At 44.3% G+C, this 22328-nt stretch overlaps 1 protein-coding gene across 4 annotated transcripts; it reads left to right on the top strand.

Annotated features, from left to right (window-relative positions):
• The first annotated feature begins 929 nt into the window (after positions 1-929).
• LOC139306464 (ATP-binding cassette sub-family C member 4-like) lies at positions 930-22285 on the top strand. 4 transcript variants are annotated; one of them, XM_070930321.1, is made up of 30 exons: positions 930-1099; positions 1757-1867; positions 4761-4881; positions 5112-5336; positions 5695-5784; positions 6649-6812; positions 7695-7820; positions 8863-9112; positions 10044-10151; positions 10777-10866; positions 10988-11179; positions 12401-12495; positions 13104-13190; positions 13905-14001; positions 14498-14735; positions 15332-15447; positions 15614-15651; positions 15741-15853; positions 15954-16100; positions 16329-16408; positions 17541-17691; positions 17819-17938; positions 18048-18158; positions 18332-18432; positions 18911-19102; positions 19201-19356; positions 20013-20102; positions 20554-20726; positions 21564-21669; positions 21879-22285. In XM_070930321.1, exons 1-30 carry the CDS (start codon positions 1026-1028, stop codon positions 22101-22103), a joined length of 3987 nt encoding a protein of 1328 aa, XP_070786422.1. In that variant the 5' UTR covers positions 930-1025; the 3' UTR covers positions 22104-22285. The 4 variants fall into 4 exon arrangements, with proteins under 4 accessions (XP_070786422.1, XP_070786421.1, XP_070786423.1 ...); XM_070930320.1 differs by having other exon boundaries at positions 14498-14704; positions 15310-15447; XM_070930322.1 differs by lacking the exon at positions 15332-15447 and having other exon boundaries at positions 14498-14704.
• Positions 22286-22328: the final 43 nt, after the last annotated feature.

The following is a 22328-nucleotide window of genomic DNA, read 5'->3' on the forward strand; positions in this document are numbered from 1 at the left end:
CTCTCGGTGTGTGCATCACGTGTCTCTGTGTTTGTGGAAGGGACCAGAAAGACAGCGAGAGACAGAGCACGCAAACAAAAAACAGGCTTGAAGGGAAATTTAAAGCAGTCATTTCCTATACCGTGGACTAATTGTGATTAGAAAACCGCAGAACTCTGCCAAGATGCTTTAAGTCAAGTCACATATTAGGATTGGCACATGCACTTCCCCCTTATCAAGAGCGACACATTTTACTTGGTTAAAGTAGATAAAGTCAGTCTCCGAGGCGGCGAGGCTGCGCAAGTTCAAAACCTCTTCGTGGGAGTGTGTGAAACAAAAGAGACGAGGAACTTGATGTGTAACTCTTGACAGGAATTACACGAGCAACACTCCTTGAACACACCTTTTGCAATGATTTAACATAACGCATTATATATGACCTTTTAGTCATAGTCATATTGAAACGTGTATGTGTGATAGTGAACCTATGTTAATAAAAGGAAGTGTTCATAAACTCCTATAAACACATCCTCTACCTTACCTGTGGAACAGTGTTTTCAGGTGTTTGGTGTTACATTAGACTTGCATAAATAGTTTATTTCTCTATCATACGAGGCTCTCGGATACTGTAAATGTCGCCCCGTTCCGACAATAAGTCCAGCCCCCGCCTTGCTCACATGTTTCCAAATAAATCAATGTAAATATGACTCAAATTAGTTTATGAATTCTGTGTCGGTGTTCTAAGCCAGTCGCGTGAACGCAGAGCAGAAGACGAAGCCAATAGCGTGTGGCGACAATTATTTGTAGCCAATCAGGAGTCTCCGGGGCGGAGCCGTTCAAGGTTTTTTTTTTTTTTTTCTTCTAATCTTTTTCTTTTTTGTTGGTGCTATGAGCTCGTGTGCCTGATGAAACACGTAACACACCTTGGGGTCCCGACCTCCGTGTGACATGTGCGTACCTCGAAGTTACGCCACTTAAGCCGGAGCAGCAGTTTTCAGAAGGGGGGAGAAAGTTGAAGGGGAACTACCGTGTGAGTGCGGGCTACCATGGAAAAGGACAGTAAAGGTGTCAAGACCAACCCGGCGGCGACGGCGAACCTTTTGTCCAAGGTATTTTTCTGGTAAGTCGACGAAGCGTGCCGGATAGTGAGCGGCGTTAGCTACCGTCAGCGGGGGAGGGGACACACTGGGTGTCTTGGTTCGTATGCAAAGTGTTTGTTTTTCCTATTACTCCACGGTGACGTGAACATATCAGTAAGTCCGGTTAAGTGTAAACCGAAAGCAAGTAAAAGAAAGACGTGTTGCGTTTGAGCGTTCAATAAAATGTGACTTCACCCGTGATTTCCCAGTTGGGTGAGAAAAGTTTTGATAGGAAGTAGGGCCCCCCCCCCGCCCCCCAGTCATCATTCCCCGCGTGTTTATGTAAGGTTAGTTTCCTGTTGAATCATTTGCTTTGATTACTCAAGTCTAACGGGAATGTTGGCTCTATCAAGGGCGCAGACCACATTCATTGTTGTTGGCAACGTACTTAATAGGTAATAAAACAGTTGTAACGGTTGTATTGTTGACCTCCGGCGCATCAGACCATGAACTAGTGGTTCACCACACTTTTCACACTGTGACACCCACGGGTCATTTGGGTTTCATGGTTTTTAGCGCTTAAAACTCTCACAACACCACGTATAATTGGTGATCGTGGGAGTAAAATCATACATTTATACACTGTGCTCATATTTCTCTGTCCACCTTCTCACCCTGACTCCTTATCTCTCCATCAGGTGGCTCAATCCTCTGTTCCGCATTGGATACAAACGCCAGCTGGAGGAAGATGACATGTACGAGGTGCTGGCGGAGGACAAGTCCGAGAGGCTGGGTCAGGATCTGCACAGGTATGGGGGCCTTCAGAATCACCTCATCACAGATATCTCATTTTAAAAAGTCGAAACACTTCAAAACAAAACTTCAAAAATTCAAGTCACTTTCGTTTTGACTGCTCAGTGGAAAGAAATCTTTAATTCCTTGAGATTAAAGACATCTAAATTACTCTTTTTGATGTCTACAAGTATGATGCTATCAGTTAAAATGCAGCTGTAGATGTGAAAGTGGAGCTATGACAACTCAAATCTACACTAGAGATGTTTTCAGTTTGAGTTAAAACAATGTAATGGACGTTCAAGCTATCACAAGGAAGAGATGAATAGAATATGAATAGTCAAAAATAGTTTTGACCCTATAGGTCCTTCTGACTCATAAGGATGTATTTATAAATGTCTTGAATTATCAGTCCCACTAGACAAACTGCTGCTGTAGATATCTAAACCAACGTCAGAGGAGAGCAGTGACGGTCTCGCTCGAGTGTATCAGGAGATAAAAGATGTGTTATTCTGAGTGGACATCTTGAACAGCTGTTGGTAGAACGTCGCGCGCCTCCACCACAGATTCCTCGGTGATGAGCTCCTTTCAATTCGCAGCACATCCTCGCTGCCGTCGGCCGAGCAGCCGCTCCCATCGCTTAAGGCCGAATTGACCACCGCATCGATCGAGTCCAGTCGCACGAAAGAGATATCGGTGTTAATGAAGATAGTCCTTATCCTTGAATCCTTTCTTTTTCTTCTTGTAAATGTGAAACACGAAATACTTAAGCAGCGCGAAAATCCCTCATTTGTAGATCTTGTCATGTCACAGACTCCTGACGCTCGCTCCTAGCAGGCTCATACTTCAAGGTGCCTTGTGGAGTTTTCCTGTAAATAAACAGAAGTTGTGTTTACATTTAGTGTTACTCATCAACACACACTGGATGTGCCCTTGAGGTCTAACAGATGCGACGAATGCCTTTTCTTTCTTTCAATAAGACACGCGACAAGCCGATATTTCTTCAGAGTTGGAATCCGGCGTTGTTTACATCCAAGTGCGCTAGCAAGCAGTCTTCTTCTTCCCTGCCTTTGGTTTGCTGCATCAACTTACATGCAAGTGCACATTCCTGGTATCACTTTGTAATGTGAACAGAGCATTTCTACTGTTTTACGCTGCGATCACCGCAGCAAAAGATGCTATAGATATGACGGTCACGCCGGTGCAACACTCTCTGTAGGCACTCACTCTCTCTCTCTCTCTCTCTCTCTTAAAGAGATTAACCTATTCAGAAGTTCACGAGAGAAATAAGCAAACATTGGAGTCATGATATTGACTTTTGACATTTTGTTTCCTATAAAAACAAGTTGCATGGCAGGTGTTGTATGCAATAACGGCCCTTGTCAACTCTCAAGTCAAACATTTCCAGCATTATCTGGAGGCGGCCGTGCACAGTTCAAGTTGCGACGACTTTAACAATGATGGAAAAGTGTCTGGCCAGGTTAATGATTAAATGTATAACTGTATTGTAAAGCCTTGTGTTTGGCAACATGTGCATGCTTGCTCGTAAACTCAAAAGATGCACTGGGTGTTTAGGGAAAAGTAATCTTTTTGAGCCCGTTATGTGCTCTAGAAATGTGGATTTTAGAACCAAACACACCACTATTGATGGCTGGGTTGTTTCACGGTCTGTATTCCAGCAAGGTTGTACAGTAGTAGTGTAACAGCTTACTGTCAGCCGCTTAATTGACAGTGAAATCTGAATTTATCACTGGCTAAACAAGCATAAAATCCTGTCCTCAAGGCATCCCAGCTCTGTTAGTCATGAGTCATTATTTGTTGGTGTGTATTCATGCACAGTGTTGACAAGTGTTGATTCAACTTTTGAACTGCTTTATTGAAAAAAGCAATGGCCATGCCATTTCCCCAGTCATATAGATATATCTATCCATAGAGCGCTGGTGGAGCGTCACTGAAATAAAATGTTTATAAGAGTTCAAAGGTTTTACAACTGCACCAAGTCTGGTGAAATGTTTCTGCAGCTGTTTACAGTGCCATCAAACACACATCGGAGAGCCACACTGTTGCACTGGATTTATTTTGACTCAATCCCATATACACCGTCCTGTGCTGAAAGGGCTACAGCACCACATGTGTATTAATCCGCCGCTGAGAATAGTCCCCAACAAATGCACTATTTCCTCCTGTTTCAGTGACCTGAAACTACAGTGCCCAGCTGTTTTTAGGTTAAGTTATTGAGCCTTTTTTAAAAATGTAAAGTATGTATTTGTGAGCCGTGTTTTTTGCGTAACATAGATGGTTGTAGGGAAGTCGGACACATTGTCAATTTTGGTCTTTTCTGTAATGGACTTCTCCAAAAGTCCATGGTGTTTATGCTATATGACAGAGGCATAGCATTCACCATCACTGTCTGAAAAATGTCTAAGAAGGGATCGCATCGGTTTCCCAGCAAAAAAAACCCCATTTGATTAACTGAATGAACGATACACACCCTTTCCCCTACCGTCACGGACAGACTGCTTTTCCCTTTTTATATCTGCTCAATGTTATAAAAAGAGGGATGTGATTTATTTATTTTTTATGGTCACGAAAGCCCTTCAGCTTTGTTATTGAAAGTTGTTGAATCTCATCTCTGCAGCTGCCACAGGAGTTGCCATTAGCAACCAAGACAAGTGGCTGCAGATATGAAAATGATCACAGCAGGCGCGAACTTGCCTCTGACCAGACAGATTGCCTGACTAATGCTAATCTACCTGTCTTATTGCGAGCGTTGCCATTTTTCGATTACTCAATTATGTGATCGCTGCCTCCCAGGCGAGTCCTGACTCATCTGGATGCAACGCTCGACTTCTTCTTATTGCATCCAAAAAAAGAAATGCATCACATGACATGGCGTCTTTTATGGAACAGATACTGGGATCATGAGGTCCAGAAGGCTGCCAAAGAGCTGCAGACACCTAGGCTCTCCAAAGCCATCATTGGGTGCTACTGGAAGCCATATGCAGTGCTGGGGTTCTTTACCCTCATTGAGGTAAGTGTGTTGAGCTTTTGCAATGAGGTGAATAGGGTGCTGCCGTAATCATTAAAGCAAGCAAACAGACGCTCAGCAGCATATTTAACAGAAGAAATGAAACAAGTATTTAAATGTGTTGATTAAAAACAGGAGATTTCATTTCAGACCCATGGGTATATATAACCGCCCACTGTCACACTGTAATTATTGTGTCGTGATGCTCACCCTTCTCCTCCCCTGCTTATCAGGAGGTCATTAAAGTCATCCAGCCGGTCATCTTGGGCAAGATGATTCAGTACTTTGAGAGCTACGACCCGGACGACACGGCGGCTCTGCACGAGACCCTCGGCTACGCGGCCGCCTTGTCCGCCTGCACCATCGGCCTGGCGCTGCTCCATCACCTCTACTTCTACCACGTCCAGAGAGCAGGCATGAAGATCAGAGTGGCCATGTGTCACATGATCTACAAGAAGGTCAGCAGGAGGGCGGCTCGCCCGCGCTTCTTAAAGCAGGACATGAAGTTCTGCTTCATTGTGATTTGAACTTTAAAATGTCAAGGGTGCTGAGATTCATTCCCGAGTTCTTGTCCTGGCACAGTTCTACCTTGTAATCCTTTAAGAGCTGCCAGACACAAAAGGATAAAAGTGGGAATGTTAATTATAACCCTTTGAATGGGTTTGTTCAACAAAAAAAGCGACTACTTCAGTTACTTAATATGGTCAGGGGAAAAAAGGGATTGTGATGTTTTGCAGAGTTGTACATCCTCTTGCGCTGGTTTGATGCTGCTTCGCTGATGATGGCTCCTGTCTTTTTTTTTTTTTGTCTATCCAGGCCCTGCGCCTCAGCAGTTCAGCCATGGGAAAAACCACCACAGGCCAGATTGTCAACCTCCTTTCTAATGACGTCAACAAGTTTGATGATGTAAGTGAACTTTTAAGGCTTTTTACAGGACAAGAAGCAGAGGGGCTGCTATTTTCTGCTGCTCAAGTTCAAGGCAGTACAAAATAACACCTATTATTAAATCAAATCTCTGCCCTCCGTGTAGCCAGTCCTCCAGCATCTACTGCCACTTCCTTTCTAGCACTGTGGACGCGTTTACCTTTTAAAGAAACACAGATGAAATAACGTTACAAAAGTAAGAAATAAACTAACAAAAGTACAGGCCTATATACTAAAAAGTGATTCTCAGAAAGTAGAAAGTTCAGGTTCTTTTTGCAGCTAATTCTAGATATCCCTCCACCTAGACGACTGAGAATCTGTGACTATTAACTATAGGATCTGGAAAAAGGAAATGAATGCATGTTTGACCTTATTATGCAAGCCACCACTAATGAAACATTTGAGTTCTTGGCATGATCAGAGCTGCGAGATATATGGGTTTGATGGGTGTGACATGTTTTCCTTCTCTGTGTGCGGTGTCCTTAGATCTCTCCTGGTGCGAGGTTCAGGCTTGGTTCGTGCTCTGAGCCTTTTGTGGCTCGCTGGAGTTTCGTTTTAATCAGTGATCAGAGCCTGCTGTGAAAACTCCACAGTTTCTGGAGGGCGTTTAGTTTCTTGGCAAAGGGCTGTTAATTAGACCATGTCATGCCTTCATGCTGGTTTGGATTAAAGTCTTTGAGAGTAGCTGTCGAGTGAGTCTGCCCGTCCCGTAAAAGCTGCCAGACCCTCAGAACAGTGATCACTGCGTGACTCAGATGTGCTGGGGAAGGAAATACTTCTTGTCCCGTGTTTCTTTGCTTTCCTGTTCACGTTGCAGCTCATTCATTGTACGTCACTCTTCCACAGGTGACCATCTTCCTGCACTTCCTGTGGGTGGGGCCCCTCCAGGCAGCGGCGGTCGTGGGGCTGCTGTGGGTGGAGATCGGTCCGTCGTGCTTGGCAGGCATGGTGGTCCTCATGTTTCTGATGCCAGTGCAAACCATGTTTGGAAGGCTCTTTTCGAAGTTCAGGTGACACACACACACACACACACACACACACAATTTCACACAGAAGTAAACAAAAGCAATATTTCTAGTCGACAATTATTTAGCTGGCTGAAATTACGGCTGTTGCTAGCAAACGAATTAACATAAGATAAGATCAGACAAGATAGTCCTTTATAAATCCCTCGGCGGGGAAATTTGCATTGTCACAGCAATTGCACAGGATAGTGCAATAGCAGAGACATAACCCGTTATAAAAAAGCTTCTAAAACTAAAAGAACAACTATAATTTACAAATGTCCAAATTCACAGAACAAAAGAAAGAAAGGTGAGGGAGTCGTACTGTATTGCACACAGAGCGACATCAAGAGTTGGCTGAAAACTCGAGTAAGCCGGCTGAATTTGATCGACGGTGTGGAGTTTTTCTTCCCCCACAAAGAGCTTTTCCAGAGGACGAATCTCGATACACTACACACACATTTTCTATTGTTCAGGTGTTTCACTGGGGACAGAGGTCTCCACTAAAATGACCTGGAAACTCTCCAGTCCCCAGCTGACCTGCTTTAAACACGGAGGCAACAAGCATTCCCGAAATAAACGCGAACTGCTGCATCACTGTGAAATCATTGTTGAATAATAAGAACAGGAAGCGCAAAGGTAAAGCAATGTAGCTGTAAATCTTCATCTTAAGTCTTAATCCTAGTTTATAACCGCTTTAGGGCTGCAGGGCGGCGCTGCTCTAGTTCCATTTGACTTCAATTAACTTTTAAATAGCTTTAAGTAGAAGTAGCTTGTTATGCAATTGTGACATAATAGACGTATACATGCGCACACGCGTACAAACTCGTTTCGTTGAACTGTATTTCTGCCGTATTTAAGCAAAGCTAACCTACCTTTTCTCCGCAGGAGTAAGACGGCCGTTCTGACTGACAGCAGGATCCGCACGATGAACGAGGTGGTGTCTGGCATCAGGATCATCAAGATGTACGCCTGGGAGAAGCCCTTCGCCAATCTGGTCTCTGAGGTCAGAAGGTAAAAACACACGAAAGGATTCTTGCGGTCTCCGCGGTGAGGATATGTTCCGTTCAGTTATTTAGAGAGGCACCGGCTCACAAATCGAATCTGTCCAATTCGTCAAGAAGTGTTCTTTTTAGCGAGAAATGCACAACATTCACCGCATAAGCACTCATTTTTACCCTCTATTCTTAAAGGTACAGGAAACTCAAGTCAAATTGAAATAGAGCGGAAACGTCAATCCAACCGGTGTCGAGCTGCTCAGGTTTTGGGGCACGCCCACTGCTCTCAACTTCAAAGAAGACGTGTGATTAATGACAGGATTAATGAAAGAAGGCGTCTAGTACAACAGGTAAAACGTGTACGCCATAAAACGTCTGAGGAGCTTATTCCAGGTGAAGACAAAGGATGGAACTTGTAACAAAACACACACGCAGAGTGAAATATGACGTGTGGCGGTGGTCGCTGAATCGTTTTTGATGCCGTTTGTGTGTTGCCATGGCAACCCACGTGGCCCACGTGCCTTTGTTATTCCCCCGGCCCTCTTGATTTTATACAGTCTAATTTAAAGGCCCATATCATCCTAGTAACCATTTAAAAACCAAAAAGGAACCATTTATAATAAGTCCATCCCATTTCATATACACATAGAGTTTCCTGTACCTTTTTTTTTTAAATGATCTATCTGTTTGACGTGTTTAGTTTACATATCGTTTAAGCAAGGTCTGACAACATGCGTGACAATGTGAGCTATGCGAACTGGTCTGGATTGGGTCAGAATTGATCCTGCTCCGTGGCCAGGATGAAGTTCTAGCCAGGAAGGCGGGTATTCAAATCCTCCCCCTGCCAAAGACCACCGTGATCCCTGACTGATGTGATCTGGATCAGGAGTTTAATTCAAAGATGAAAGCACATTCCGAGTAGATTCATGTGCCTCTGATAAATGCCTTTTTAGATTTTTGCCTGTGCGATTCGTTTATTCAGCTCGTCATCAGCACGAGGACATTTCAAACTGCGCAGAAAGTCCGTGATTTGTTGGAACTCTTGTGTGTCGTCGCAGGAAGGAGATCTCCAAGATCATGAAGAGCTCCTACCTACGGGGTCTCAACATGGCCTCCTTCTTCTGCGCCAGCAAGATCATCGTCTTCATCACCTTCACCCTCTACGTCCTCCTGGGGAACACCATCTCGGCCAGCCGCGTGTTCGTGACGGTGTCGCTGTACACGGCCGTGCGACTCACCGTCACGCTCTTCTTCCCCAGCGCCATCGAGAAGATGTTTGAGTGCCGGGTCAGCATCCGCAGGATTCAGGTACGGCGCTTTAACGTTAACATTTTTAAACTTGTGGTTTAGTATTTACAATTTATATCATTTGTGCTGTTTTATTTTGTAAAACCTCCCCAAAATGCACATTTTGTTGAACATTTCTAACACGTTTTTAGACAAGTAGTATGAATAAAACAGCATATTTTTCAGGGATGCTGCTCTTTATTAAAAGTCTGAGGTGGGCTCTTACTTGGACTCGAGATGAGCTTGGCACGGCTTCGGTGCATGTTTTAAAGTTATTGTCTCCCCCCCCCCCAGGAAATAATTCCTCCCCCATGCAGCTTACAGGAAGGCTGGCAGCTGCAGAATGAAGCTTCTCTTTGGTTTGCGATCCTGTTCAGATCACAGACTGCAGAAGCATCGCGGCGCCATGTTTTTTTCCGGAGGTTTTTACACGCTATTGAATAAGTCTCTGGTCGCAGCCTTCCTCACAGACGAGCCTCCCAGTTGCAATTGTAAGGTTAAACATTACTTTCCCGTTTGATGGACTCTCGGACGAGTGTAACTCGAGAAACTAGTCTTCAGTCAGCCTCATCTTTAAGGTCTTGCCTGGCCTTGCTTTCAGTGAAAGGCTGCAGTGTTTTGGCTGCATCCAGTTCTTTTGCTGATGTCAGGGTTCAGGCTGCCAATCACTTCGTCCCGGCGCTGCTGCTCCCTCCTTTTTTATTTGCAAGATACGGTCAGCTTGAGATGCGATTTTAAACCTGCGAAACCGGCAGTTACGAAACGTAACGATTTACCAGACCACTGCAGCAAAAGACCCATTTAAAGACCGTGATCGTTTCTGTGTGCATGTTACATAATAACTCGTGGAGACGACAGGAAATGCTTTTACTGTTATATGACTGGTGGGTTTTTGTATAACCCTTAGAACCTGGCACTGACTCTGTTGTTTGTTTGTTTTTTTATGGTCAAGGAGTTCCTGATGTTGGATGAGATCACAGAAAGGGGCGCCGCACTGCCACAGGAGGACAAAAAGGACGCCTCAGTGGAGATCCAGGACCTGACCTGCTACTGGGACAAGGTCAGAACCCTTGTGCTCACTGCATGCTAGGAATTACCCTGAGCCAATCCGGAAATTGTCTTTAAACTTTTACCACCCACTGTTTTGCTCATGGGACATTAGCACTTTGTAGACTCTAACCCTAACCCTTTTTGGTTGTTGTGGTCATTAAGAAAAACAAAAAAACAAAAACAACCCTGGCATTAAAGTACTGTGTCTTGTATAGAAACCTGATCCATGTTGGTTTCTTTGTTCTGGATATTCCAGCTGTCCAAAACGCGTTATTTCGCTCGGTTAAAACAGGAATCCTGTTTTTAAGGCTGGAATGAAGCTGCTTTTTTATACACACACACACAATGTACAGGTTCCCCTCTGATACATGATATAGAATATGGTCAGGGTGGTACGTTTACAAGAATCAATTAGGAATCCTTGAAATGGAAGCTGTGATGGATGCTTTATATTTTTTATGCAGATTTCTGTAGTTGTCAAACATGTTGAAATGACTTTAAGAGGGAAAAGATAAGAGACTTAATCGTCGTTGGAAAATGAACCAAAAAGATCAAAAAAGTTCTTTACGGACACAGTTGCATCATTACTGGGTTATTGTTTTATAATGTTTTAATATGTTTTGTGCCTCCTGCAGAGTCTGGATGTTCCATCTCTGCAGAACATCTCCCTCACTCTGACCTCAAATCAGCTGTTGGCTGTTATTGGACCAGTGGGAGCTGGAAAGGTCAGATATCTGCCACCATTTCAGTCACGCAGGCGCTCGAATAAGAAACCCCGTGTGACGGAGAGTTTACGCGTGCGCACCAGTCAGCTCATGTCCTCCCTCTCTTTGTGCCTCCATCCAGTCGTCGCTGTTGAGCTCCATCCTGGGAGAGCTGCCGAATGAAAAGGGGGTGCTGAAGGCCAAAGGCCAGCTGACCTACGCCGCCCAGCAGCCCTGGGTGTTCCCCGGAACCATCCGCAGCAACATCCTGTTTGGGAAAGAGCTCAACCCCCAGAAGTACGAGAGAGTCCTCAGAGCCTGCGCTCTGAAGAGGGTGAGAGAGAGTTTCATTATCCCCCCCAAAAAACCCCCCGCTGCACCAGTCAGAGTCAGCAGTCATGTTGCTCCTGCTCGTGTTTGATGGAGAGCAGCCGGCAGCAGTCAGTCATTTTGGGGTTTTTTTTAATTAAAGGCACTGAAAACACATTTTCTGAATCAGCTTCTTGCTAAGAGCTGTGGGGTATTTTCTGCCAACAGTAAAATAATAGTTATCTATCTTATTTTATTATGAGACTGGCTGTTCCTTATATATATATATATATATATATATATATATATATATATATATATATATATATATATATATGTTTTATAAAATTCTTTAAGATTTAAAAGCAAGTTTCCAGGGGCTTTCAAGATGATGCATCGATATAAGCTGAGCCGATGATAGCCACAGATATTAGCTGGTAGATGTTAGCTGATATACGCTGAGGCTTCGAGTCTGTAACCGGGAGATTTCTCCGACCAGCGGACCCCAAAAAAGCACCGCCGCGACCGGAGCGTATCGCATCACAATAGCTCTAAAAAAAAAAACAAGCTGACGAGGTGCTGTTCATTCATTCCTCAGCCACCGACAACAACAAAAAACTGCTTCTCAGGCAGCAGCAGCATTATCTTTTCTGGCTGAAGGCTAACGGTATTTGAATGGCGTTACACAAGGGGATTCCACAGAAGTCTGTTGCGGACGCTTACGACTTTTCTCCTGCTGCTTTGTGGCTTAAACTGTCCGCACGGCCCCGTTTGTTTGTCATTCTCGCAGCCAAGCATGTCTGTTTGAGCTGAATTGGTTGAACTCTGATTGCACTTAACTGTCATCATCTCTAACCTGGCATGAGGAGCGGTGTCCAGTAAATGAGTTACTCGTGAGCCCTGAGACTTAGAATTGGGCAGAAAGTGCTGAGTCACAGTGAGTTTACATGCTCTTGGGTAACTCGTCAGCTTGAGTAATAAACAGTTTCCGTATTCGCTGTAAGGGATCCAGTGAGTCCCAAGTATTAAAACCATATTTTGACACACATCTGTCATGTTTAATGATAAATAAGTCTACAACTAATGCTTGTTTTCATCGTTGGATTAATCGCATTGGCGATCAAATTGGGGGAAATGTCTGTCACGATTTGCAGAAGTGTCTCGTTTTATTTGTATGTGACATGACTGAATATCAGTGTGTTTTTGAGTTCTGCGTTTAATCACGTCGTGCCGTCCGCTGGCGCAGGACCTGGAGCTGCTCCCGGACGGAGACCTGACGCTGATCGGGGACAGAGGAGCCACGCTCAGCGGGGGACAGAAAGCTCGAGTCAACCTGGCGAGGTGAGAGGACAGTTCCGCGTTATATTCTACTTTATTTTGATTTGAAGGTATAAAGAAAACCAGATTTTACATTATATGCTAATTAGACATTAAACATAAAAAAAAAAAGAATTGCTACATTATACACATGTATTTATTAAAAGAGGATTTATTGAAGAATGCGTGACACGACGTTAAAGTTCAGATCAAAAGTTGAGGTGGAGCATGAGCGCTGTTATTCAGCGTGCTGTGGGGAAGAAGATAAGCTTTGCTTGTGCTGGCTGACGCTGCTGCTGTTTCCCTGACTTGGCTCTTCCCGGATCGGGAGGCTCCAGTCGGCCACCCTCTCTGAGCTGCAGAGACTTCAAGTAACCAAAGCACTTTACAAAGAAGTTGAACAAATATGAAAGTGGACAATTAAAATGAAAATCGACGTAGATTTATGTCAAAATACAAAACGCTGCCGCACAGAAACCCAGTGAAATACAGACAGAATATTCGCAAATCATCCTCCGCGTGGTGCAGCAGCTGCATGCCGTCAGTAGATGCCAACAAAGTAAACTGTGTGTGTGTGTGTGTGTGTGTGTGTGTGTGTGTGTGTGTGTGTGTGTGTGTGTGTGTTCCGTCAGGTCCGTGTATCAGGATGCAGACATCTACCTCCTGGATGATCCTCTGAGTGCCGTGGATGCTGAGGTCGGGAGACACCTCTTTGAACAGTGAGTGTATTTAAAGTGAACTCCTCTTCTCACCACATGACACGTGAGCCATGCACATGTCTGTCCAGTTTATTCCCTCCATACAAATCTGCATGCTCTCACATGCACAAATTATTAGAGCAGCAGGTTAAGGTCTTACCCGGCAGTGGGGATTTATTTGATCTGCCAAACTGGACAATACTGGAGTCTGGTTAAACCCCCCCCCCCCACAGCAGGAGAAAGTTCCCGTAAAAAGAGGGGCGGAAATGTATCTGCATTGTTACATAATGTAGCTTTGTTACTTTTTCTTTGTTTGGAGCTTTTCCTGGTCTCCCCATTAGTTAATAGTGTTATTAGTGTGTTAATAGTGCTATTGTGTTTCCTAGTGTTATTTGGACTACGTCGCTTTGCGACAAAATGCATCTCAAGAGAGATCAACAGAACAAAGATCAAGAAAAAGGTTTGCAGCGTTTGAAAGGCCAGAGTCAGGAAGAGGTGCGGTGCAGCTAGTGTCAGGCAGACAATTGAAATCGGCCCCCCTCTTCCTGTTACACTCTTCCTCCTTGGATAATACAGTCCCACAGAGGTTCACGTACCAACCTTAACAAGGGATAGAAAGGCACACACAGACGCAGTCTCTCTGTCTCATTGGAATTGTAACATAACACCATGTATAACAGTATATATATTAGTACTACCACCCGACGCCACCTTCACTCTATGTCCATGTGTCAGGTGCATCTGCGGCCTGCTGAAGAACAAGCCTCGTGTCCTGGTGACGCACCAGCTGCAGTACCTGAAGGCAGCCGACCAGATTGTCGTTCTCAAGGAGGTTGGTGCACAGAGCAACGTAACCAAACGTTACTACAGTACTTACACTCTTACAAAAGACAACCTGTCAGTCTGGACCGTCTTTTGTCTTCTTTTCTCTGTCCAGGCGGACGTCCTCTGTTATAACACCTGACGTTGTAACATTCACCTGTGACAGAATATCTAGTAATACTAATATATAGTGTGTGTGTGAGCTGCCCTGTAGCACCACCTTGTGGTCAAATCACTGGTACTGTTTGTAGAAAAGCAGAATCAGACAGAGTGTCGTTCCGTGCAACTTCACAATGAGCATTACAGCCTGTTCATGTCACTAGTTGGACATCAGATTGTTAGTGTTTTAAGACATCAGCACCAACATCTTGGTATGACGAAACGTTTTAACCATAAACTTTGAAACAAAGTGTGTGTATACATGATGAGACAGCGTTTAGGTGCTGGCAGTGGTGTGTAAACACAAACGCAGATGTCCTAACTGTGTGTGTGTGTCCATGTGGCAGGGTCACATGGTGGCAAAGGGGACGTACACAGAGCTGCAGCAGTCCGGACTGGACTTCACCTCCCTGCTGAAGAAGGAGGAGGAGGAGGAGCAGCAGCAGCAACAGCCTCCTCAAGACATCCACGCCAGGGACAGAACTCTGTCCCAGAACTCTGTGCTCTCGCAGACCTCCTCCGTGCACTCAGTCAAAGATGGAGACCAGTTACCGGTCGGTACATCATTACCCCGCTTATCTGTTTGTCTAAGCCGCAAACTGCAGGTATCAGAAGATTACAACCTCAATTTCATGTCACTGCTGCTAATCTGAAATCAATACTATTAAAGTTAATGTTAATTCCTGTTTATCGGCCATAAGTAGTGTAAGTGAATACTGGACTTAACGTTCATCAGGTGAAACAAACACGACTGCAAGTGAATGACAACGTCGCTCCGTGACTGCTGAATGTGTCAATGTGCAAACAAGTGGTTGTCTCTGCTGCCCTCAAGTGGCCAAGATTAGTTATTGCAGACTTGATGCAACTTTGCATTTTAGCACATTGATCTTTGAGGAATGCCTTCATGTCCCTGTTATTTCACTTACTGGACGATCAAATTCATTCTGTTTTGCTCTCCACCCCGCTGCATCACATCTGTTGCAGTTTCACACAAGTTGTTGTTAAATATGACAGTTGTCATATTGTGTTTCCATTGACAAAAATCTTAACTCTATCTAAATCGGATCAGTTAGTCTTGCTAAAATCTTTCTTTTATTATTCAAGTTTGGTTTGATATCTGCGCATAAAGTGTGAGTTAATCCCGGTGTCGTCCGTACAGGCAGAGCCGGTGCAGGCAGTAGTGGAGGAGAGTCGCGCTCAGGGAACCATCGGAGTGAGTCTGTATGTCAAGTACCTGAGAGCTGGAGCCAACGTCGTGATTCTGCTCAGCGTCATAGTGGTCAACATTCTGGCTCAGGTACGAAGCAACAAGCCCAAGGGAGGGGCACTAAAGTTCATCCACATGTTTAGCTCAGTGAAGGCATGTGAAAAACATTTCACTGTCCTCTGCACATGAAGAGTCAATGTAAGTATTTAGAGAACGACACTAACCTATTGCCCATTCTTTTTTTTTAATCGTCCAGGTAGCTTACATCATGCAGGACTGGTGGCTGGCTTACTGGTGAGTATGAAGCATGGGTACATCCCTCACTGGTCTCTTTTGTGTGGTTTATTTTCATCGTGCTTAACTTTGCAACATTGACTGATCAGGGCTGACGAGCAGGAGAAGCTGAATGCTCTGAACGCTAACGGCACCGCCGTCCAAAACGGACAAAACGTCACCGCGGAGCTGAACACAGACTTCTACCTGGGGGTGTACGGAGGTAATCTGAGAACCCACGTCGCCGTTTACTCTGCTCAGCATGTCACCTGCACTGCGTGGGGTAATGGAGAATATTGTTTGCTTGTTTGTTTTTTTTACAGGTTTGACTGGGGCCACCATCATTTTCGGCTTCATCAGGAATTTGGCCCTGTTCCACGTGCTGGTGAGGTGTGCACAGTCCCTGCACAACCGTATGTTCACCGCCATACTCAGAACACCTGTGCGCTTCTTTGACATCAACCCTATTGGTGAGCAGAAGTTTAAACATTACCTTTAGCTAAGAAGCACATAATAGTATATGAGGCATTAGTTGGTTCAAGTAATGCATGTATGACATCACTAAAAAAAAAGCTTTAATGTCACTACAATGAGAAGATTCTCCACATAATTATAAACTGTAGAAGTAAATGTTATGATGGTTTAAGTTGTTATTTCCATAGTATGTCATTCTCTATATTCTCTCCTGTCACTCTCAGGAAGAGTCTTGAACAGGTTCTCAAAGGACATTGGCCAGCTGGATTCAAACATGCCTTGGACTTTTGTGGACTTTATTCAGGTGAGGAGGGACCTCCTGTGGACTGATTTCTATGTAAAGGACTCGGGACCACAGACTGTATATAAAGACGGATGACATATCGACTCCTAAAAAATGAAGCCAAAACGTCTCCATCGCCCCCTTGTGGCTGGTTAGCGGATGGGACATGGGCCAAACTAAAAAAATCAAAGTATACGTCATATTAAATGTTTCCCAGTAGTTCTTATCACGCTGATGTTCGTTTGTTTGTTAGCGTCGCCCTGGTTCCATCGATAAAAAGCCATTGGGATTTTGGATTATTGCAGAAAATAAGTGGCTCTGTGGCAAACAAAAGTTTAGGATAGTTACACGTTTTGTTCAAACCCGCATTTTTTTTAAGACACGCAAAACCTTCAAAAGACCTTATTTCAGGCTTCTAACCAAAAACCCATTAAAAAAAGCCCTTTGATTTCGAGACGAGGAAACCGGAAGTGTGACTCTTCTTCTTCGATTTTACTGGCGGACTACAAACCAACTTTAAGGTGCATACCGCCACCTACTGTCAGAAATACTTTACCGTCGGGAAGCGACCAATGCCTTGTCCATGCAGCGTAACTGTTGGCTAAATTACAGGTAGCTGGCTAACCAGCGCTAGCTTGCGCGCTAACGGTATCACCAGCTAAATACGATGTTATCCATGATTCTAACTGTTTTTGATGGGCTGGTTTGGTTGATTCGGTTTATGTCGAGGAAGGAGTGAGGGCGGCTGCTTGGTGAGAGACGCTCATTCAGGTAACTAGCTAATCCCACAGAGGCCAGCAATGGCGGAGACGGCGTGAAATGTTTGAGCCAGAACATTTTCACATTGAACTCCGGGATTAAGGGTGTATTTCGACCAAAACCATGGGAAGACTAACGGTTGGAACATTGTATCAATCGCTCAAGTGTATAACTAACGGTTGCTTTCTAGTACCTGAGAGCAACTAGCTAACCGTGGCCTGAGCTAAGGTTAGCTAACTTAGCCAGGCTGCATGACTCTGGCGTTGGTTGGTCGATTGAAATACTTCACATACAGCATGGGAACAAATTACAATTACATGTGATTCTTAAATGAATATTTTGTCATTACGCGTTTGTACACTGTCGAATTTTATTTTATTTATTTTTTGTGCAGGTGTTTCTGCAGATTCTCAGTGTGATAGCTGTGTCGGTGTCTGTTATCCCCTGGATCCTCATCCCTGTGCTCCCTCTGCTCCTCATCTTTCTCTACCTGCGTCGCTACTTCCTGCAGACATCCAGAGACATCAAACGCCTCGAGTCCACCAGTGAGTGTCCCTCAATGCAACAGTCCATATATATATCTATATCATGTACAGTATGCCGGCTGGGCATTGTGAAGTGAGTTGAATCAAGTGTGAGTCAACCATATGTGTGCCGATGTCTCCCCCGCAGCTCGGAGTCCAGTCTTCTCCCACCTGTCGACGTCTCTTCAGGGCCTATGGACGATCCGAGCTTTTGGAGCAGAGGAGAGGTTCCAGAAAGCTTTCGATGCCCATCAGGATCTGCACTCGGGTTGGTCTCAGCGCGTTTTAGATTCTAAATTCTCTACTATTCATAAAGACGAAGCTTTCGTGAGCCGTGTCACTTTAGTGTCGATAACATATTTCCTTGTCCTCAACAGAAGCCTGGTTCCTGTTCCTGACCACCTCTCGCTGGTTCGCTGTCCGCCTCGATGGCATCTGCTCCATCTTTGTTACCGTCACCACCTTTGGCTGCCTGCTGCTCAGAGACCGTAAGGAACACTTTAAATTTTGTAACCTTAAACTGACTCTGTACTGCACTCTCTTTCTAAATATCACCAGCGTCAGAAACGTTCAAATGCTAGACATGTATGGTAATATTTTGGTTTCAAGTGATCATCTTCCATTGCAACAAAAGCTATCTTTTCCCTTTTTTTCTTGTTAGGTTTGGACGCCGGCTCCGTCGGTTTGGCTCTAACCTACTCCGTCACGCTGATGGGCATGTTCCAGTGGGGTGTTAGACAGAGTGCAGAGGTGGAGAACATGGTAAGATATTCCTTTTGACTTTTATTCATAACTTTGTGTTGATCTGATATTTGAACATTTATGTGAGGTATTTGTGGTTGAAATTCTTCATTTCTTGTGCAAAACCAAGGTGTGTGTAATAAAAACTATATATATATATATATATATATACACACACAACCAGTGGGTTTACCAGTTAAACACATGAGATAATAGTCCTCAAATGAATATGTATGATTTTGCACACATGGTGAGATACGCTTTTTTTTCAGCCAGCAAATTTGACCCAGAAAAACAAAAAGATTAACGAACACTGTCTGCTTCATCAAAGTCTAAAGGATAAAGGAGAAAAATTTGTACAATCAATGTAAACATTAATTTTATAAAAAAAAGAATGAAAATGAATTCTCTTAGCATTCAATATTGATATGAATAATTCTAGATAAATGTTAAACCCCTCTATAGTATGTAATGTACACTTTATCCCTCCTGTCTTCAGATGACGTCAGTGGAGAGAGTGGTGGAGTACACTGAACTGGAGAGCGAAGCACCCTGGGAAACCCATAAGCGTCCTCCTCCTGATTGGCCCAGCAAAGGCCTGGTGACGTTCGACCGGGTCAGCTTCTCGTACAGCGAGGACGGGCCGCTGGTGCTGCAGAATCTGAAAGCCATGTTCCGACCCAAAGAGAAGGCGAGACATCTTTTCTCTTTAGAGGCCCGAGCGCTGTTGTTTTCACACGCCGTTGAAGCCAAGCTAAAACCGGCTTCTCCTTCTCTCCCGGCTGTCAGGTCGGCGTCGTGGGTCGGACGGGTGCAGGGAAGAGCTCTCTGGTGTCAGCTCTCTTCCGCCTGGCGGAGCCTCAGGGGAAGATCTACATCGACGGCGTTTTGACCTCGGAGATCGGCCTCCACGACCTGCGACAGAAGATGTCCATCATTCCTCAGGTAAACACGGGCAGACCTACATTCACTGCGTATTAAAACTGACAACCGTTATCATTGTAGCTCAGCAGGAGAGCTTGCATATTTACTTTTACAAGAGAAAAGGATTTGATAACTGGGTTTGGGAAAAAGTAACAGTGTTATTGATACAGTCCAATAGTGGTGGTTGTTTCTGGTGCGTGGGGTCTATTTTTGCCTTGATGAGATGTTGCAAGTGGAGGTATTGTAAGTGTTGTGGCGTTATGGTCAAAATGTGACCATTTCGTGCCGATTAGGGCTGATTTGTTTTCAGGGAGGTCTGGATTGTGCGATTATGGATAGGTAGGTCTGTCATTGTTAGGTCTTTGCATGGATTCATTTAATAAAGTATTGCAAATGAGATGGAGTTGGAAATGTGGTGCTTCTCGGCCTCCTCGATGTTTTGTTGTAATGCAAGTAGTTGTATTCTGGGTGTTTTTGTTTTAAAATGTTGTTAGTGTTTCCAGTGTGTTGAACCACTTAGCTGTGGGTTGGGATCATTGTCGCAACACATCCTATAATGGTTTTTCAGGAATTGTTATTGGTGCGGACGCCTGTGATGTGTTTTGACGGAATGTTGCTGCTAATGGTGGGGTTTTTATGAGATATGCCCCCCCCCCCCCCCCCCCCCTGTTTTCCAGGACCCAGTGCTGTTTACAGGCTCCATGAGGAAGAACCTGGACCCTTTTAACCAACACACAGATGAAGAACTGTGGAACGCTCTGCAAGAGGTCAGTACCAGCTAACAGCTCAGTTCTTGCGTTGAAGACTATCTGAGGTGGCCAGTTACAACAGGAACAAATTAGAGGCAAGATTGAAATTTTATTTTGAAAAAGTAGTATGTAGGATCAAAAATACAGAAACTAAACGACCCCCTTATCTGAGTTACCGCCTCCTGTATGCACCTCAGTCATCTGCGTTTTCACTCAAATGTCCCCGTTTACATTATATCTGTATAATGTAATACCACAATAAGCTAGTGTCTGTATCTGGTTGGTGGTATACCACTGTTTCTATTTAATATGGGACGTCGATAGATATTGTAATTAAACTGCGTTTTCTGGAAATTGATAAATTAACCAGACAAGGTCTGATTTATGAGATAGTTGCAACCTCACAACAGCATGTTCTCATGCACTCAGAGCTGCTATAATAACAGCGAGTGTCTCATTGTCTCCACAGGTGCAGCTGAAGTCTGTGGTGGAGGAGCTGCCTTGTAAGCTGGAGACGGTTCTGGCCGAGTCGGGCTCCAACTTCAGCGTGGGCCAGAGGCAGCTGGTGTGTCTGGCCCGAGCCGTCCTGAGGAAGAACCGCATCCTCGTCATCGACGAGGCCACAGCCAACGTGGACCCCAGGTACTGCTGACGCAACTCACCTCACCGGCAGTCGTAGAGAGCAGAAAAGTCAAGTCTAGTTAGTGTCTTAACGAGCAACAGTAAGCAAAAGTGTTGGAGATGTTTCAGTGGATCGCTGCAACGTACTGCTTGTTTGGAGAGCTGATTGTTGTTCCATTGCTATCTGCCTTGTTAGGAGATCCAACATTGTGAGATGTTGGTTTAGTAGTTTTGTTCTCGGTGTGTGGAGGTAATGGTCAGTTGTGCTTGCGTGTACAATGAGTGCATATGTCTGATTCTGTAAATCGCATGATCAGGTCTTTTTCCCATTTGAGGTGCTTTGGTTTAGTCAGCGGAAGATAGAAGTTTATACATTACATACATTTTATATTCCGGTGTGTGTTAGAGATATTGCAATGTTTTTGAAGCAGTTATGGTGTTTGGTTGTGTTAGTTTTATTTTAAGTGCTTCTGTTTTTCCAGTAAAATGTTATTGCATACTATTGCCTTGATTTGAGTCTTTTAATTGGAGATATTGTAAGTCTTGCTGTTATGGTCAAAATGGCATGAAGGTGTGTAATACCTTTCTTTACAGTGGAGTTTGATTGTGTCACTATGGATAGGTAGGTCTGTCATTGTTAGGTTTTGCATTTGGTTAGCTACGTAATAGTGTTGGAAATGTGGTGCTTCTGGGCCTCGATGTTTTGACTGTTGCAATATGTCCTTTTAATGGTTAGTTGTAATGTCAATCAGTTGTCTTGTATTGGTAGGAAGTTCTCGTTTTTGCCAGTGACAGGCTCAGCTTGTTGTTTTGAGTGTCTGGTACAGGTAGTAAAACACATGTATTGTGCCTCCGCAGGACAGATGAACTGATCCAGAAAACCATCCGGGACAAGTTCAGAGAATGCACTGTGCTGACCATCGCTCATCGCCTCAACACCATCATAGACAGCGACCGGATACTGGTGAGTCCTGACTCATGTCTGTTCACCAAATATGGAACTAGAGCCAGGTCCAGTGTGTATGATAAGCTACGCATGTCCTGACTCTAGCTCCATACTTGATTCACAGACTTGAGATTGATATCATCTATCACTATCAAAGGTTGTGATATTTTCTGCTTTATACTACCAGGTATACAGAGATGACAACGTTAATGTTGTTTTGTGTCCAGGTTCTAGATGCCGGGAGGATTCACGCGTATGCAGAGCCTTACACCCTCCTTCAGGACCCAGGTGGTATATTTTATAAGATGGTGCAGCAGACAGGAAAGCAGGAGGCAGCAGCTTTACTCCAGGCAGCTAAAGAGGCGTACGACAGCAGAAGCCATCCCAGCATATCAAACGGACACGCAGAGGCAGCAGACGGTAGCTTGGTAATCTTTGAGACAGCTCTGTGAGCTTCGCCAGAGGACTTCAGGCCAACATCGATCACTATTTATTGTCTGCGCTTTGTATTGTTAACAGATTGTTGTTCAGTTACTGATGCATTTTGGAGCAATTGCCTATAAACAGCCACATAAAGGAATAACTAAGTGCCTTATTTCAGGTTTGTAAATAAAGGATTGAATACTTGTTTTTACTTCTGTTGTCTACTATATATAGAATGTCGGCATCACAGATGC

Source organism: Enoplosus armatus, chromosome 24, assembly GCF_043641665.1.
Source record: "Enoplosus armatus isolate fEnoArm2 chromosome 24, fEnoArm2.hap1, whole genome shotgun sequence".
NCBI classification, from domain to species: domain Eukaryota; kingdom Metazoa; phylum Chordata; class Actinopteri; order Centrarchiformes; family Enoplosidae; genus Enoplosus; species Enoplosus armatus.